Raw genomic sequence first — 17,108 nt, 5'->3', positions numbered from 1 at the left:
CCATGTGTACATCGATAGGTATCCACATGACTTTGGTTCATTTGTACGTTTTCTAAACACAACACTGATGCATTTGTAAATCTTGACGTGTCTTCAAACGTATGTTGAATAACACAAAACTACTTTCATATGTATATTTTTGATTCTTAATATTTCACATGATTTTGTGTTTTATTCATATCTTATGATTTTTGGTTTTGATTTTAGTTCAGTTAATTTATTTTTCAGGGCATTAAAGAATTAAAACATGATTTTAAGATTTTAGTGAGAATACACAATTTTATGAACATTGCCTTAGTAATATACAATGTACACATATAAAAGATATATATGTGTTGTGTTTGTGCACATGTAAATATGTACACATGTACATATATAATCATGTTGTTTAATTCACGTAAACCACACTTCCTTATCTTTATATTTACAAAAACAAACATTATATACACGCGTACACTAACATTATGTGCACATATACATGCGTACACTAACATTATGTACACATCTACGTAGTCATCCAATGTATCCTTGTACAGGAACATGTGTACACTAGCATTATGTACACATCCGCGTGGTCATCAATTATTTTTTTTAATGAGTGGCAATTTTGTAATAACTTTATCTTCTTCCTATTAGGGTTTTCTGTGTTTCCTGCAAATATAACTCACAGCCGCCATTGATTTTTATCATGCAATTTTCATTGTTTTTGTGTTTTACCTCTAGAACTTATACATATTATATAGATTAATAGATTAGAACCCAAAACCAAAAAAAATATATATATATAAAAATTAGTTTCTCCGATAGCTCTCTATCACGTCCTCTATCTCTGTTGTTTCATCCTCCAACCTAAAAAAATTGTAAGCAACTATTTTCTGAAGATTCAAATTCCTCCAACAAAAGTTAGAAATTTAAAATATAATATTTTTTCATACGCTTGGTAACTCCTAAATTCTCTTTCATTAGGTCCACTCACTCATTTTAAAATTTAAAAACGTAACCAGAAAACTAAAAACCCTTTTCCAATTTTACCCCACCAGTTACAGCTTTTTCAGGGACAAGTTAAGACATTTCACTCAGAAACTGTCCAAGTAGCAATAACTGCCTTATTGTGATATTGAAACTTGTAAACTGCCCTGCAGTGTAAATCACTCTATTAAAACAGTGACGTCTTGTGAATATAAAATTTGAATTTTTTTTGTAGATTATTGTTATATATACAAATTGGCAACATCTTATCCATATATGACTAAGTTCATAACCTAAATTTCGAAATAGTTTTATTACAGTTGGCTATAAAATTTTTTTAAAAAAACAAAAGATTCTGGACCGACCAATTTAAACTTAGCAATAAAGTTCCAAATTAATTTATATTTTGACGAAGATGTATTGGTTAAAATATGATCAACTTGTATGGTGTGATTCCATGAACCGTCGTGGAGTTGACCATAGAGACCTCTGCAAACTGCGACATGGTCAAGTCAAGAACCACCAAACTCCATCCTCTCTTATATTTATTTCGTACACCGACCAACAACAATAACATCAAAAACACTTCTCAAACTTTCACTTCACTAACAACACTTGTAAAACTAAACAACAACAAAACTTTTTTTTTTAGTGCATACAAACCACTAAACAAAACTTTTATTGCATTACACATATTCATGAAATGATGAATATAAAGATTACAAAGGTCAAAATAAATTCAATACAAACATACATGTCTATACACTAGTAACCACACCAAAACTATTAGACAACTGCTATCACCTTCTGTAGGAATTGCTCAAGGATTTAGGAGAACCAGCAAAGAGATCCAACAAGAGATTCTCAAGATCATCAGTGCTATACTTAATATACCTCTCACTCACACTGTTCTTGTGTCTACTGTAAAACGTCCAGTACGCTTGAATCACCCACATCGACGCCTTAGTCCTCACGTCTTCTCTCAGCCTCTCGTCCGATATCAACCACCCGGTCTGCGCCTTGTACACTTCCTCAAACGCAGAATTAAACCCTTGAAACCGCTCCCTAGGACGCAAGTTTCTCGAACCCGAACCAGAGCCAGAACCAGACCCTGAACCGTCTTCTTTGAGGAAGGACAGGACAGGAAGCCAGGTGGCACGTTCGTACTCCGTTGCTTGCTGCTGAAACTTCCACGTATGTTTTCGATTCCATCTATCGCCAAAGATATGTTTCAGCTCGGAGTTCAGCACTTTCCTGGTCATGTAGTGAATGTTGTTGAGGAGAAAGATGTGTCTCAAAGAGACGTCTCTGTAAAGCTTCGACTTCACTTGAAGGTTGGCTTCAAGAACCGAAGTAATAGAGTAGAAATGTCGCTTCATCGCCACAAACTTCTCCGGCGAATCGTAGGTAAACTCTTCTTCCACTTGGTTGATAACATCCGGCGGCGAAGGAGGTATTGCGAGATCCTCTACATCCTCGTGCTCCATGAGAAGCGAGTCAAGCGTTTGGCTGAAGTCCGTCAACGCCATGAGGTAGTTCATCACATAGTTAGTAAGCGGATGAACCGCTCCTCCAGGGAAAGGATGAGAGGATACATCAGAAGCAATGGCACTCTTGAACTCAACAAAAGTCGCTCTCGCACAGTCCCCTAGCCTCCTCATCACTTCTCTGTACTCCGTTCTAACCGATAAACCAAGATGATGATCAGAGAAGAGAGCATCTATCTCAGGTAAAAGCTCGGACACCAGCTCGTACATTTCGAGAATCCTAAGCAGCTTCTCTGGCTGCCGCGGACCGATAGACACAGCTTCGCCAAAGTTGAGTAACTGCATCACCGGAGCCGTCACTGTATCGACAAAGATCTCGTTTAGCTCTCCGAATATCTTACTGTTCAGAGACTTCTCGCTGATAAGATACATCTGGACGATGTTTCTCATAACCCTAACCCATTTCTTGATGTTTGCATTCAACGTAGCCCAATCCATCTTCAAAACATCTTCAATACTCAACTTCTCGACCTCATGGTCATAGAGAAACTCGTCAAGAGCCTCTTTCCTAACCGTTGTACATACCTGGATACACTCGCGGTCATATCCTGAAGCAATCATAGCCTCTGCAATGCTCTTGAGATCCGATATAACCTCAGGTCTAACCAAATCAACCACTATATGGTCCTCTGAGTTTCTTCCAAGAATCAAATCCTCAGTGCCGAAAGAATCTTCTTCCACGGCGTGTTCAAGCTCGAAAGGCAACCTGTTCTCAACAAGAAGATGCTTAAACTCATCCTCAAGCCTCGCCATTGCCGTTTGAAGAACGTCGTGAGCTTTTCTTAAAGAGACCTCCTCCTCTGTTGTTCCGTCTACACGATCGATCAAACCTCTCAACTCATTCACAGCTTCAAGAAACTCGTTGCCTGCGTCCGAACCCAAGTCCCAGATCATGGTTTCGTCGACCTCACGAGCCGTGATCTTCTCGCAAACGAGATTAAGCCTCTGCTCAATCTCATCGGAGACTATCACCACACGAGATAGCTCTGATAAGAGACTCCCCAAAACCTTCTTAGCGTTTCTGGTGAGGCTCTTGTTGGATCTAAGCTCCTGAACGAGATACTCTGCAGCAACAATCAGCTTCTCTTCTCCATCTACCTCAAACTCTCCCATCTTCACAAACCCTGAAGATGGAAACTTAAGCTCGGCATGAAAGTTTGAGACTTTGATCGTTTTCACTAGGGAAGATTCGTAAAGGACAAAACTTTAAGAAGAAAATGGAGAAGAGAAGAAACGTACGGAGGATTAGGTGGTGATAACGGAAACCCTCTTTGGAGATTTTTCGCTGCCTAACATAGATTTTCTTGGTGAATAATTTTTCCGGGAAAATATTATTTATTTGGACTGATGAGTTTTGGTCCTCTGAATAAGGAAGACGACCTTCCACACTACAGGAAGAAGAAGAAGAATACAAAGATTCAACGGAAGAAATGTCTACTGTTCTATTTTATTTCTATTGTTATTATATTATATTATTGTATTTATCCATTGCTAGTTAATTAAAAGAGTTTTGGATTGTTAAAATTTTGATCGGAATGGCGGCTGCGGTTCGAGCGGTGCGGGACAAACGGTTCAACTGCGGTGCAGTTTTAACACTTATAAAAAAACGTATAGATATATGGTATATGTAAAAAAATTTGTTATAGTTAACTGCGATGCGGGGTGGAGCGGTTGTAAACATTCGAAACTTTAGTTACTATCCAAAAAATATTACTGTTTTTTTTTTGAACATAATATTACTGTTATATTCTGGTTATATTATATGTTTTGATTAGAGTTATTAATCTAAATGAATACGGACACTCACCCTTCTATACCTCAAGAAAATAGAAAAAGAAATTAACCAGTTCTTACTCAATGCAATTGGCAGATTCTTACTCACTCACTGAAAATGAAATGAAAACCAATATAGATAAGCACATGAGCTCTGATAGGCATATCACTCACTGCATATTAGTATATTCAAATAAACTTACTCGGAAAAAAAAAAGAATATGGACACAATCTTAAGATAATGGTGTTTTTTTTGCGGGAAGAAACAAAGTATACTAGAAACTAATCATTCTAATATATTTGATTTTATACCATCTCAGATAGAACTTTATTTTTTCTTCTATAATTTACATTAAAATAGAGCAATTCTATTATATTGTAACTTTTGCTCTAATGGTGTTATTTTGTTATAGAATGAAATGTAGAGAAATCTCACTTTTTCATTCTAAATATAGAGTAAAATATGACATTCCTCTATATTTCACTATATAATAAAGTAAAATAACTATATTATAGAGTAGCACCATTAAAACAAAAGTTATACTATAATACAGTTACTCTACTTTAATGTAAATTATAAAGAGAAAAATAGAATTTCATTGGAAATGCTTTTAACACTGAGTGGTTGTGCAATATAGTGGTGTACTTATTCTAAATGTTTAAATTATATTAAATGGAAAACAACCAATAGTTTTGACGGTTAATTAGCCTGATATCTAGAATATACATGAAAATTTTGTTTCTGATAATAAATAACTAGTTCATTGTTATTTGGTCAAAATCTCATTCTATTTACATCATATGGCAAATAACAGAAATATAAGAAATAGTCCTCATCATCCTTTTCTTATAAATTGTATACTATACTTTTATGCCAATGGCTTTTATGCTGCGTAGAAATAATGCTCAATAAAATATCACATTGAATCATTTATTATGATACTTGTATAAATCAATTTTAAATCAAACCCACTAAAAATCACCTAAAAGCATAAATCCAAGTCTAGATAAATAATTTTTGAAACATCAAAATAAACTAAGAGCTTGAAGATGATGTATATTATATAGTTTCATAAAAATATAGAATAGCTGATGAAATGTAATAGAAAAATATTGTGTTCTATATCTACTTGTATAAGTTGTACGAGTATGTTTAGTGTGTGATAAGATTAGTTTGGTATATGTTGTAATTTATTTAGGGCATATTATATTGTGTATGAATGTGTCTAGTATGTGATAATACGTTGAATTGAATAATTCGAGGAGAAAAAAAATGTCATTGCAACTTCAGTTCAGTTTATTAATAGGTTTATAAAAATTAAAGCATTTTAGTCAAAAGCAGAAATGCTAATTTTAGGCATAGAATTAAGCTTTATTTTTCTGGTTTCACAAAACAAAAACTCTAGAATCAAGCTGCATTAGTTTGTAAAAAGGCTTTTTTTGTTTGAATAAATTTAACATTCTTCAAAAAAAAAAATAATAATAATAATAATTTTGTTGAAATTTCGGTTGAAAGAGAGTCTATTTGAAGTTTGAACAACAAAACCAAAGGGAAACAATAATTCGAGTCTGAATATAACTTAGTTGAATAAATACGGATGAAATAATTCTTAGGTAAAAATTTCCACACAGCAGCCACATGAATTCTGTCTGTTTGTAATGATTTATTACATGTTTCATTTGGTTATAACGACACAGTGGTTTTATTTCTCGACTGGTTCTAGAACCTCATGGAAAACGAAGATGCATGTACCAACATATACGAAGACAATTTGTATCTTAATAAGCTATAATAGCCCATCGTAGGCCCAATCTAAACTTGACTGGACATTCTCAATCTCAACTAATGCAAGTAAGAATTTGGAACATTGTCGGTACTCATAATCTCACTCATTGTATGAAACTATGAATACAAACCAATGAACCATTGGTGATGTTCTTAGTTCTGGTGTTCGAGTCGGGTACATCCTTGGTCCAATTGACAGTAGGTTCAACCCCATATTCTTGGGTTAACATACCCCAAAGGGACTCGACAACCATTAGAACTTCTAGCAACTAAACAATAACGACTTTAGATGACTTCTTCTATGTATAAAAAAAACTTGAAATCGCCAGTACGATAAACTTTTGTTTTATACACCTCAAGATATGGCAATTTGTAACATTGTTCCAAATGGATACAACAAATTAGTAAAAGAGAAACTGTCCCAAATAGACCATAATGGTCACAAGAAGGGAGATGGATTTACAACGATGTGCTTTAAGGGATGCGTCACGTCACTGCCACCGGCATGCTTAATGAATTCTGCCGGCGAAAGGAAGCTTCCATGGCACACGCACACGATCCTCACCTCCTGGCCTTTCCTGTACCGATACAGAAACCCATCGATTTTTTTCCCGTTCGGTCCATCTCCTGTCGTTGACACGCATGGCATGTCTTCTATGATGTTTCTGGCCGCCGGAGCAGTAATTGGTGGGCTTGTTTCTACGGACTTGTTCGTTGTTGCTTCAAACACAAGCAAATATCTCAACACAACACTCTAAATTAAAAGACCAACACACAAAACATAATACGTCACAGAAGCCTAGAAGAAAGATATACTCGTTTAGAATCCCGTCATATTAATAATAGGGGATACACTTGACCATACCTAATAATCTAACATTTTGCATATTGAGAAGATCATGGGAAGAAACACAAACAAGGATGTGGTAATGCCTAAGTTGAATTTAGGTGCTAGACAATTGATCCATCCTAAAAGAATAAGAATCTAATCAAGAATCAAGAACTAAACAAAACTCAACCCTAGAGACTATAGAATTAAATATTGTGGTACCATGAACAGGAGGAGGAGGAGGAGTGTTGTCGAGTTCGGACAAACCAGAGGAACCACTTCCAGAAGATCCGATCGATCCTTCTTCAACAATCTTCTCTTCTCTTCCTCCACCTCCAGCTCCAGTTTTATGTTTCTCCCTAAGCACTCTCACGTTTCTCTGCTTCTCAAACCTCTTTCTCTTGGCCTCGAGCCTCCTCAAGCTCTGCAACTCTTTCCTCTTCCTCCACTCCTCCGTCTCGACAGGCAACGAGCAAGTCCTACTCAGCAGCTCCGATCTACCATCGTTGACCACGAAATCAGGAATGGAAGATGAACGCGTGAGCAGCCTGGTCTTCGCTAGTGGGTCAACCCCAAACCTACCGTTGAGAGAAAGCCCTAAATCTAGCTCAATCTCTACCTCTCCGTCTTCAACAGACATGTTCTTGTTTTTCTTGGACATGAAACTCTGCAACAGATCTCTGGAGATTGGTCGGGGAATATTCCGGTAGATCTTCCCGTCTTCCCTTTTCTCAGCTTCCGACATAATGAAAAATTACAAGGAAGTATTTTATGAAAATTCAACAGATTCTTGATAACTCAAATCCCAAGGAAAAAAAGCACATATCAATTTTTTTTTCTTTCAAGATTCTATTTCTTCAAATGTCCAAAAAAAAAAGTTTACAACCTCTCTTTTTATTTAAAAAGTTCCCACAAATTTCAACATTATTACCGAAATTTTCTCCGACAAATCTCGAACGAACACTTATTAGTTATGTAAAGTAAACAAATCCAAAAAAAAAAGAGCCTGAGAGAATTTAGATAGAGAGAGAGAGATAAGATGATACGAAGACACAACTAAAGAGAGAAATGTGTGAAAATCAGTCAGAAAAAGCTGTCTGAATATTTCGTAATACCGAAAGTACCCTTAGTTAGGTGCATTGAAGCCACGTGGAAACATGGAAGACTCTGCCCCCTCAGGACTTTTAGCGCACTCACGTGGTTTTCCGGAAATCAAACATCGAGTAACAAAAAACAAGACTCGTAGCAAAAGCGTAAACGTGTCGTATGCATAGTGGAACTTACGTTGCAAGATGGGATGTTGCAGCGTCAGGTCGTCACGTGTCGGGTTTTATATCTAATCACATTATCTTCTGCTGTCCACTACACTCTCTCTCTCCTCTCTTTTGGAGATAAGTTGACACGTTGGTAAATGTGGGTTGTTTCCTCTCTGTCGCTTTCTATTCATTTTGCTTTAATGGAAGACTTGACGCTGTTTTTTTTTTTCAAAAATTAAAATTTGTTCCAATGAAAAGTACTAGTTTTGTTACAAGAGAACTGAAAGATAATCGAACATTCCCCGGACTAATAAGTCTACAGTAGGCGGCAGCTAGAACATACACATAAGCTCACATGTAGGCGGTAGGTAGAACCCATACAGAGATGACTTACAAACACAAAACAAAAGCTGAAAACCAAACTAACCAAAGTAAAACGATTACCATCTACACCTGGGAATTAAGCAACCAACTTAGAAAATTTTAGAACTTGACAAAGGCTAATGAACGGGAATTATCGTTGCTGATCTTTGATCGCCACTCGATAACCTCCACTTCTCGCACCCAAAACACCACGACCTATCGTTGCTGCTCACGCCCGCCAACCGATAACGTTCTAGAACCCAAGAACCTCAGGACTTCATAACCCGACAAGAGGACCGCATGACCACACCTCGCTGAACACTACCTTTGGATACGGGTGTGATACATTCACTAGCACCCACTATCCTCTGAATAGAAGTCCAACTAACACAACATCGAAACCGAAGCCTTGTCCAACAGAACTCTCCGGAGTCATTTAAGGCAGAAGAACCGAAGGAAAGCACTCACTAAACACACCACCACTGGAAACGAAATCTGCTAAATCAGTTGACAACCCAAGTAAAGCGATATCGAAAACTACACTGGCCAAACCATATACTAACTGATGCTAAAACAAAACACCAACAAGGATGACTTACACAACAGACAAACCCAACACCATCGCTAAAACACAACAAGACAAATCGCATCACCAACCCAAAAAATGAAAGGTCTGAAGAGACAACTCGATAATAAGCCACCAATCTACACCGGAAGCTGACCTAAACCACAGGCCACCCAATCTCCACGGAGACCATGATCCAACACGAGCTCCTCGAAACAAACACCACCCGCTAATCCAGATGCGAGCCCTAAGAAAATCTAAACCGAAGATCTATACAATACAAGGAAACAAATGCTAATAGGACCGGTGGTGGCGATAACGGAGCCGCCACGCGCCGGTCACCGGAGATGCAGAGGCGAACTTGACGCTGTTTAGGTTAGGTAATATTTTGACCAAAATGATTTTTTAGTATGAAAGGTAATTTTCTTCCTGAATTGATATTTAACTACTAATTGATTTGCATCTATGCAAATCACCTTTCACATTAACAAAAAAGAAAGTCATTTTGACCAAGAAGATCAATTAACATGGAAATATATGTCGTGCACCTATATTAAATTCTTTCGAATGAATCAGTAAAATACTAATCAATAATAAAGATTACCATAAAACATTTCATACATCATATTCACCTTCATTTTTTATGTTATTTTATTCCTGTTATTGTGTTTTATATCCTTAAATAAGATTTTTTTTTTTTGAAAAGGCTTTCATTAAATAAGAATTTTAAGACGACAATGCAACAGGATGATAATATCGAACAACAAAATTGCATTCTTTCTAATCGTTCTATTTTGCGGATTGCACTTGAATATAAACCAAGTTATGTGGATAATAATAGTCAAAATACAATTAGAAAACAAAATTCTAAAAAGATAGGAAGACATGTGAGAGATACGTATGGAATTTGACAGCACTTGTGAATTTACCGAGTAAGACCATCTCCAATGGTTCACTCTATTTTTTACTCTAAAATAGAGTAACTCTATAATAGAGTTGTGATATACTCCAATGGTACTCTATTTTAGAGTGAAAAATAGAGTGATGAACAAACAAAAAACAACTTACTCTATATATAGAGTAAACCCATTTTTTACTCTATTATAGAGTGGAAAATAGAGTACCATTGGAGCATTTTTACTCTAAACTCTATTTTAGAGTGAAAAATAGAGTGGGGTTGGAGATGCCCTAATAGAATCTCCAGAGAACACGCAAGAGATCAGATGGACCCCACTTCCATTTACTATTTTATCCCAACTTGCAATATCTATCTCGATGTCATTCCTCTAGGCATCAGACACGTTTACACTCACTACAATCACACACCTGTCTTTCTCTCAATACATCCCACCAGCTAAGCAAACCAATCAAACCAAATTATAAAGTCCAAAAGGAAAAAGAATTGGAAAGCGATTTTATTCAGTGAAAAAGGCACTCAACTAATCATTTACAAATGTGATTTTAGTTGTACATTATAAAATGGAGATTTAGGTAGTGTTATTAGTTTGGCTAAACAGTCAGCCTTTTGGTTTTCTGATCATGGAACAAAGGAGAAAGAGATAGATTCAAACGCCGAGGAGATCTGCATGATGTCCAAACGGGCTCTGATCTCTTCTGTTTCTGCACTTGTTTGAACATCTGGATATTGGGCCTTGTTTTTCGGCCCTTTATATTTCCTTTGCTTTTAATATAATCCCGTTGCACAAAAAAAATGGTAGTATTATTAGTTAAATGTAATTACCAATTGAAATTATGGCTGGCAAATTTACTTAAAAAGAATCCAAAACTTAAAAAGTTATTAAATATTGTTTCACTATAATTGAGAAAAAACAACGTGATTTATGATCAGATTATAAATATGGCAGGTGAATTAACTATACAATATTAAAAAATGCAATGACATTCTCTTGTAAATAACTCTAAAAACTAAGGACAAAATTATATTAGAAATTTTGTTTTAATAGTATAGATTCATATTGCGGGATTGTCTTTTTTGAAATGTTTATAACATATTATACTTTATAACATGTATGTTTATTTTAAAATTTTATATAATATGACAGTTACGTACTAGTCTTAATAGTATAGATTAAGCCGTTGATCCTTGTTACGTTAGTTTTTGTCGCTGTGTGACTTTCCTAATCCGTGAATTTCTTGCGTATCAGTTATGTCTTAAGAGCTTTTTTATAGTTTGTCTTAAGCCATTGGTCGTGTTTGTTTTTCCCCATCCAAAAATATAAACCAAGCCATTGTCTCTGTCCAGTGACTTTTCTAAGCTATGGGTTTTTTCTCTACCCAAAAAATGTAATACCAACTCATAGTCTTTGTCTAGAGACTTTTTTTTCTCCAATTTCGATTTAGTCTCCATTGTCTCTGTATTAAGATTTGGTCATTATGTCCTTCCAACTCATAGTCGTCTTTGTAGCTTTGTGGTTCATACATAGTCTTTGTCTTGACACATCTTTAAGCCATTACCTGATTTTTTCCCATCGAAGAACTTTTTCGTAGTCTTTTTCTTAAGACATATTTAAGTTATTAGTGGTCTTTTCCCATACTATAAGTCTTATTTAAGTCGTTAAGTAAGAATCTCTTTTAGATTCATAATCGTTTTTTTAAGAATCTTTGTGTTATGATTCTTTAAGCCATTGCTAATCTCTGTTTAAGACTGATTTCCAGAATATGAGTTGGCCATACCATTGTCTTTTGCTTAAGAGTTGGTCATTATTTCTATCCAGCTCAATTGTCTTTGTATACTTTAAAACCTTGTGGGTTTATCAAGCAGAAACCTTGTGGGTTCATAGTCTGTGTGTTGGCACTTTCTATTTGAAATTGTCCGGCAGAGTAAAGAACCATCCATAGCATGAGAGATTTATATCATTTGATCCGTGGGTTGTTTTTCCCCATCTATAGTCTTTGTCTCGAGACACTTTAAAGCTGTTGGTTATTATACCAAAACCGACACATAGTTTTCTTTTCCAGAAGACTCCTAAGCCGTGTGATTACATAAGAACCTGTTGTCGATTCAAATTTGTTAAGAAGCTTTCCCTTATGATTTTTTTAAAGATGTTGTCATACATCAAGTCTTTAGTTGATTTCTACCATCCAACAAGTCTATGGCATAGACTTTCTCTGTTTGATGCATAATCATTGTCAAGAATATTTAAGTAGTTGGTTTCTTTAAGCCGTTTAGGTATCAATCTATACAGCAAGTGTAAGTTTTTACCATCCAACAAGCCTGTCTTATAATTTTTAGAGTTGTTTGTCATTTTTCTTCATCCAACACGTATTCCATCTACAGGCCTTTTTTTTTCCTAAGCTGCTGGTCAATGTTTCCATCCAACATATCTAAAAACATACCCATGTTGTCTATGTCTCGAGTAAAGAATCCATTTTCGATTCACAATCCTTATTTAGAATCTGTGTGTTGGCAGCCATTTGTCAAAATAATTTCCAAGGCCATTAGTTGTTGTTTTTATCAGCATGTCTTAAGGACAAATGTTTATTCTTTCCATCCACCAAAAATTACTTTTTCATTAAAAATATCATAAAATTTATAAATTAAAAATTACTCTATTAACTATGAAATAGATTATAAAATATGATTAGTTGAATATTTTATAATAAAGTTAGACTTTACCTAAAAATACCAAAACATTTTGTATATTGAAACATCAAAGTTTCTTAAAACATCTTATATATATACTCGAACAATCACTGTGATGTAAATTGTGAAAAAAGCAAAAAAAAAACTTGATTTTTCAAGAGATGAACAATTTGCTTCGTATAATACTCGATATAGTGAATGTAGATAAGTAACGAGATTATGCTATTGAAACCCAGAGTGACTCAAGAAGATACTACGGTGTGGGGATTTGAAAAAGTGGTGTGTACTCAACGAAGAGTGGCTTCAAATTTATCGACTATATAATTAAGACTCATTATGTAGAATTTATATCCAAATATTTAAAATATAAAAAAGTTAAAAAATCCAAAGTACCTAAAAATATATACAAATACCTTAAGTAAATATTTAAAATAGCAAAAATATATTCAAAACACTAAAATGCTCAAAATACCTACTAATTCTCCATCCAATTATACTAAACGAATTTTCTGTAAATTTTAGATATTTACACTTTCAATATTTAAATTTATAATTTTGAAAATTTCAAAGAATAAAAAAATAATTTAAATGGATATCCGAACCAGAAGAAAAAGCAAATCTACCGGGTTAAAACAATGAATCGGCACTGCGAATGATTTGCTTCAAAACATGTTGCCACCAAAACCCGAACTCTCCTGTTGACCACTCGAGGAAAGCTAAGATCTTGACATGTACTGTCTCCGAGAACCGAAGAACAGCTTCACCTGAAGACACTTTCACGCTAGTGGCCTGAACTCCGCTTGTCCAAAAGAATCTCCAGCCATCCAACCGCCGGCTAGGCCATATACGACCCAACACAGATGAGGGATTTTCAGGAGCACCTGAATCATGAGCCAGTCCGGTCGACGCACATCGACCTTATGCACTCCGTTCAAGCCGTCTAGAGAAAGAGATCCCACGACGTTCAATGGCTAGGATGCACTAGATTGTGATCCAGTTAAATTTTTGTAGTTTATATGAGAAATTGAAAAATCTGTAAATACAACATAATATATACATGTCATTTTCTTATATGTATTGGATTTGGAGCTTTTAAGAAGGATTGTCTATTGGTTCTATTCACTTTATTTTACATGAGTTTAGTAAAAAGGTGACTTGATCTTATCTTTGATGGTTTACTAGTTCACCAAATTTACCAAAGTCATAACAGGAAAGGAAATGATATGTTTAATTTGGAGATATGTGAATGTTATTATTGTTAGCAAGAGCAAAAATTTAGAACAGAAGTGAAGAAGATGATCAAAAGAGCAATTCATTTATTGAATTTCTAGGATTAATCGTCAACAATGCTTTTACAGACTTAAGCATAAATATGACAAATGTCTTATTCACAATAGTACATCAACATGTAAGAATGCATTGTCTACATCTAATTGCTTTTAAATCCCACCATTTCATGACTGTTGTAGCATCAAGAACAAGATGTACTATGGTTGTTTTCACATTTCCGACTATAGCATTTTAAGAAAATCACATCTCAGACTACAATTTTTAGAGATACGGCTCCAATGACAATCTTTCTGGTATCTGATCTACAATATGAATTTCGGGTTGAAAGAAAGAGAGAACTTTTGTGTATTCGATTTAACATGATTACCAAAAAAAAAAAAAAAAAAAAACAGAAACATCCATAACACTTCAGATTAGGTTTCCAGTTACATGATATGTTCCATGATTATATATAAATGATAATTTATTACTTTGCTTCGAAACCAAGAAAGATCTAAACAAGTGAAAACGACAAAGTCCCACGATCATTACATAAATCAGCAAAAGTTATTCATTGTTTTCAAGTCCATTCTTGAACAGAGAAACGAGAACGTCCATCTCATATTTCTTCAAACACAAGCCAATCTCCACGCCAGCAGTCCCATCCCTCATCTCCGACATACAAAATATCTGACTCTGGTCATAAGACACGACCTCACTGTTAACCGGTCTTCCCCACCCGAAATCCGACCCGTAAATTGAAAACCGGTTCGAACCGGAAGCTGCCCAAATATCCGTACCTTTCTCTATGTTCTTCGTCTTATCCGCATACATATCAAAGAACACCTCAATCCCTTGTGATCCCAATCTTTTGACAGAGTCGCTGATAATCTCTACAGCGTTGATGAAACCATCTTCTCCAAGAAAGTGCTTTGCCTTGTAACCTAAGCAACAGATAGGAAACACGCATGCCCCTGAGTATGTCCCCCTAACCGATGGGCCTAACCGGTTTCTAAAATCGGGAGCGTATTCATAAGCCACCGGTCTTTCCACGTCACCTCCACGCGCCTTCACCAAGCAGGTCCAGATATAAGCATTCACCACGACGTACGTTGAAAGGTGAAGCTCGAGGTGAGAACGTTTCGACTCGTTCTTGGCTCGTTCCTTGAGTTTCTCGACGTTCTCTAGAGTCAGATCAAGTTTGAGACGGTAAACCTCTGCACTGACCTCCTTGGTTGGAGGTAGCTTCAGGGTTCTTGCGTTATCTTTGTCCTGTGAAAGATGCGGAACCAGTTCCAACATCCTCTCTTCCAAACCGGCGGAAACATTGATGGCGGTACGATCTAGTACTGGAGTTATGTCCTCTGGTAAAGTTGTAGCTCCATGTTTGCAGATGTGAGCCCATGATTTGATTAACATTAGCGCTGTTATAGCGTCAACAAAGACATGATGGGATACTATGCCAATACTAAACCCCTGGTTCGGAAACAAGGTTACTTGCAAAGCAAGTAACGATGGTGAGTCACCTGAAACCGGTAACTCCGGTACAAGGGGACGTATCTCATTAGCGGGACGTAACCCCTTTCCTGAAACACTAGAGAAATCTGCATCGCTGATTTCTCCAGCTATCAACGAAACGGTGTCGTTTGGAAGGACCACGATGCATGGTTTAGGATCTTGTGCGTTCCATGTGAGGTGACCAGCGAACGGGAGATAGTAGCCAAGGACGAGGGAGAGAGATTGCTCAAGTCTTGGAAGGATCACTGAGTAGAAGGAGTCGTGAGATGAGTCATGGAGTTTGTAGAAGATAACTTGTTCGTTGGGCATGAAGTTTAGCCACCGTAGGTCGAAGAAAGTGAGTGGGAGAATGTATGGATTCTCACGGGAGGAATCGGCTAAGGGGCTGATTTGAGAGATCTTTGTAACGTTTAAGGCCATTGGTGATCTAAATTTGCTATTCTTTAGATTGGTATGTATCAAAATGTACAAATCAATGTTATTTATAATGAACTTAGTTGTGTTTTCAATTTGAACTTTAACAACAAAAAAAGAAAAGATGGATATGCTTGAGCTTATATGGTGTGTTGTGTGCATGATGGATACGTGTGTGGTATAGTAAATGACAGTTCATTAAGATAATCTGTGAAAATAACTTTAGATAGTTATTTTGACATTTGTCAATATAGAATCTTTAGAGAGATTCTTCTTCCAAATTTAGAGTATCATTTCATATTTCATTTTTTGACTTTAGTTATTTTTCTTAAAATTCACTGAATATAAGGAAAATTTGATATTAAATTGTATAGTATAATGTGTCACAATAACGTTAGATTTATATAGATTGATAATGTGTCACAAAACAAAAAACCGACATATCTTTAAAAAACAAACAAATAGGAAACAATTAGCTTTCTATGCATAGATGGATACTTTCAAAATGAAGAAAACAATAATTTCATGTAGTAATGTTGGACATCCGGGTTTTCAGTTCGGATCGGTTCGGTTTATTCGGTATTTAGATTGGACATTTAGGAACCGTTTAAAAACCTGATATTTTTCGGATCGGTTCGGTTCAGATAATGTCGGGTTCGGGTCAGATTTCTATTTTTTTATGAAATTCGAAGTGGAACCGTACTACAAATAATTCGGTTTAGTTCGGGTTTAAAGTCCAAAAAACCAAAAATACCAAAAACCCAAGTTAAACCCGGAAAAAACCAGAAAAAATTCGGGTTATTTGGATTTGTTAAGATATCTTTACTTATAAATTATAAATAATAAAATTAAAAATAATTAACTTTTTCAATATATTCGTGTACCAGTTCGGTTCTCAGTTCGGTCTCGGTTCGATTTCGATTTTTCGGGTTTAGAAATATAGGAACTATTCGGGATTTTCGGGATTTTGTAATTTTCGGTCTGGTTTTGGTCTCAGAATTTTTGGTTTGGTTCCGATTCGGTTTTCGAGTTTCAGATAATATGTCCAGGACTATCATGTGGTATGTCTCTGAAGGAGAATAAATATATCGTATATTTTTCAAGAAAAAACTAGGGTCATTTTGCTCAATATTATATGAGACCCGACAATTAAGAATATAGCCATCAATAGTATTGGGTGATGGATGGGACAATTAGGCCAACAAATTTCCCTTT

General features: G+C 35.8%; 3 protein-coding genes across 4 annotated transcripts; all 3 read right to left on the bottom strand.

Moving 5' to 3' along the window:
• Positions 1 to 1,593: 1,593 nt before the first annotated feature.
• LOC103875075 (exocyst complex component EXO70E2) lies at positions 1,594 to 6,134 on the bottom strand. Of its 2 annotated transcripts, none has more exons than XM_009153523.3 (2): positions 3,756 to 6,134; positions 1,594 to 3,640 (listed from the first exon to the last, which is right to left on the bottom strand). In XM_009153523.3, the coding sequence occupies exon 2, from the start codon at positions 3,627 to 3,629 to the stop codon at positions 1,770 to 1,772; it is 1,860 nt and encodes a 619-aa protein (XP_009151771.1). In that variant the 5' UTR covers positions 3,630 to 3,640; positions 3,756 to 6,134; the 3' UTR covers positions 1,594 to 1,769. The 2 variants fall into 2 exon arrangements, with proteins under 2 accessions (XP_009151771.1, XP_033129636.1); XM_033273745.1 differs by having other exon boundaries at positions 1,594 to 3,629.
• Positions 6,135 to 6,382: 248 nt separating this feature from the next.
• Positions 6,383 to 7,988, bottom strand: LOC103875074 (ninja-family protein AFP3). The gene is made up of 2 exons (XM_009153522.3): positions 7,127 to 7,988; positions 6,383 to 6,795 (listed from the first exon to the last, which is right to left on the bottom strand). Exons 1-2 carry the CDS (start codon positions 7,647 to 7,649, stop codon positions 6,515 to 6,517), a joined length of 804 nt encoding a protein of 267 aa, XP_009151770.1. The 5' UTR covers positions 7,650 to 7,988; the 3' UTR covers positions 6,383 to 6,514.
• Positions 7,989 to 12,328: 4,340 nt separating this feature from the next.
• Positions 12,329 to 17,102, bottom strand: LOC103875073 (BAHD acyltransferase At3g29680). Its single transcript, XM_033273775.1, has one exon. It carries the CDS (start codon positions 16,053 to 16,055, stop codon positions 14,529 to 14,531), a length of 1,527 nt encoding a protein of 508 aa, XP_033129666.1. The 5' UTR covers positions 16,056 to 17,102; the 3' UTR covers positions 12,329 to 14,528.
• Between the last annotated feature and the right edge of the window lie 6 nt (positions 17,103 to 17,108).

The sequence above is a fragment of the Brassica rapa genome, chromosome A06 (assembly GCF_000309985.2).
Source record: "Brassica rapa cultivar Chiifu-401-42 chromosome A06, CAAS_Brap_v3.01, whole genome shotgun sequence".
In the NCBI taxonomy this organism is placed as follows: domain Eukaryota; kingdom Viridiplantae; phylum Streptophyta; class Magnoliopsida; order Brassicales; family Brassicaceae; genus Brassica; species Brassica rapa.
Note: the sequence above shows the minus strand (reverse complement) of the source record. Positions and strands in the feature narration are given on the sequence as shown.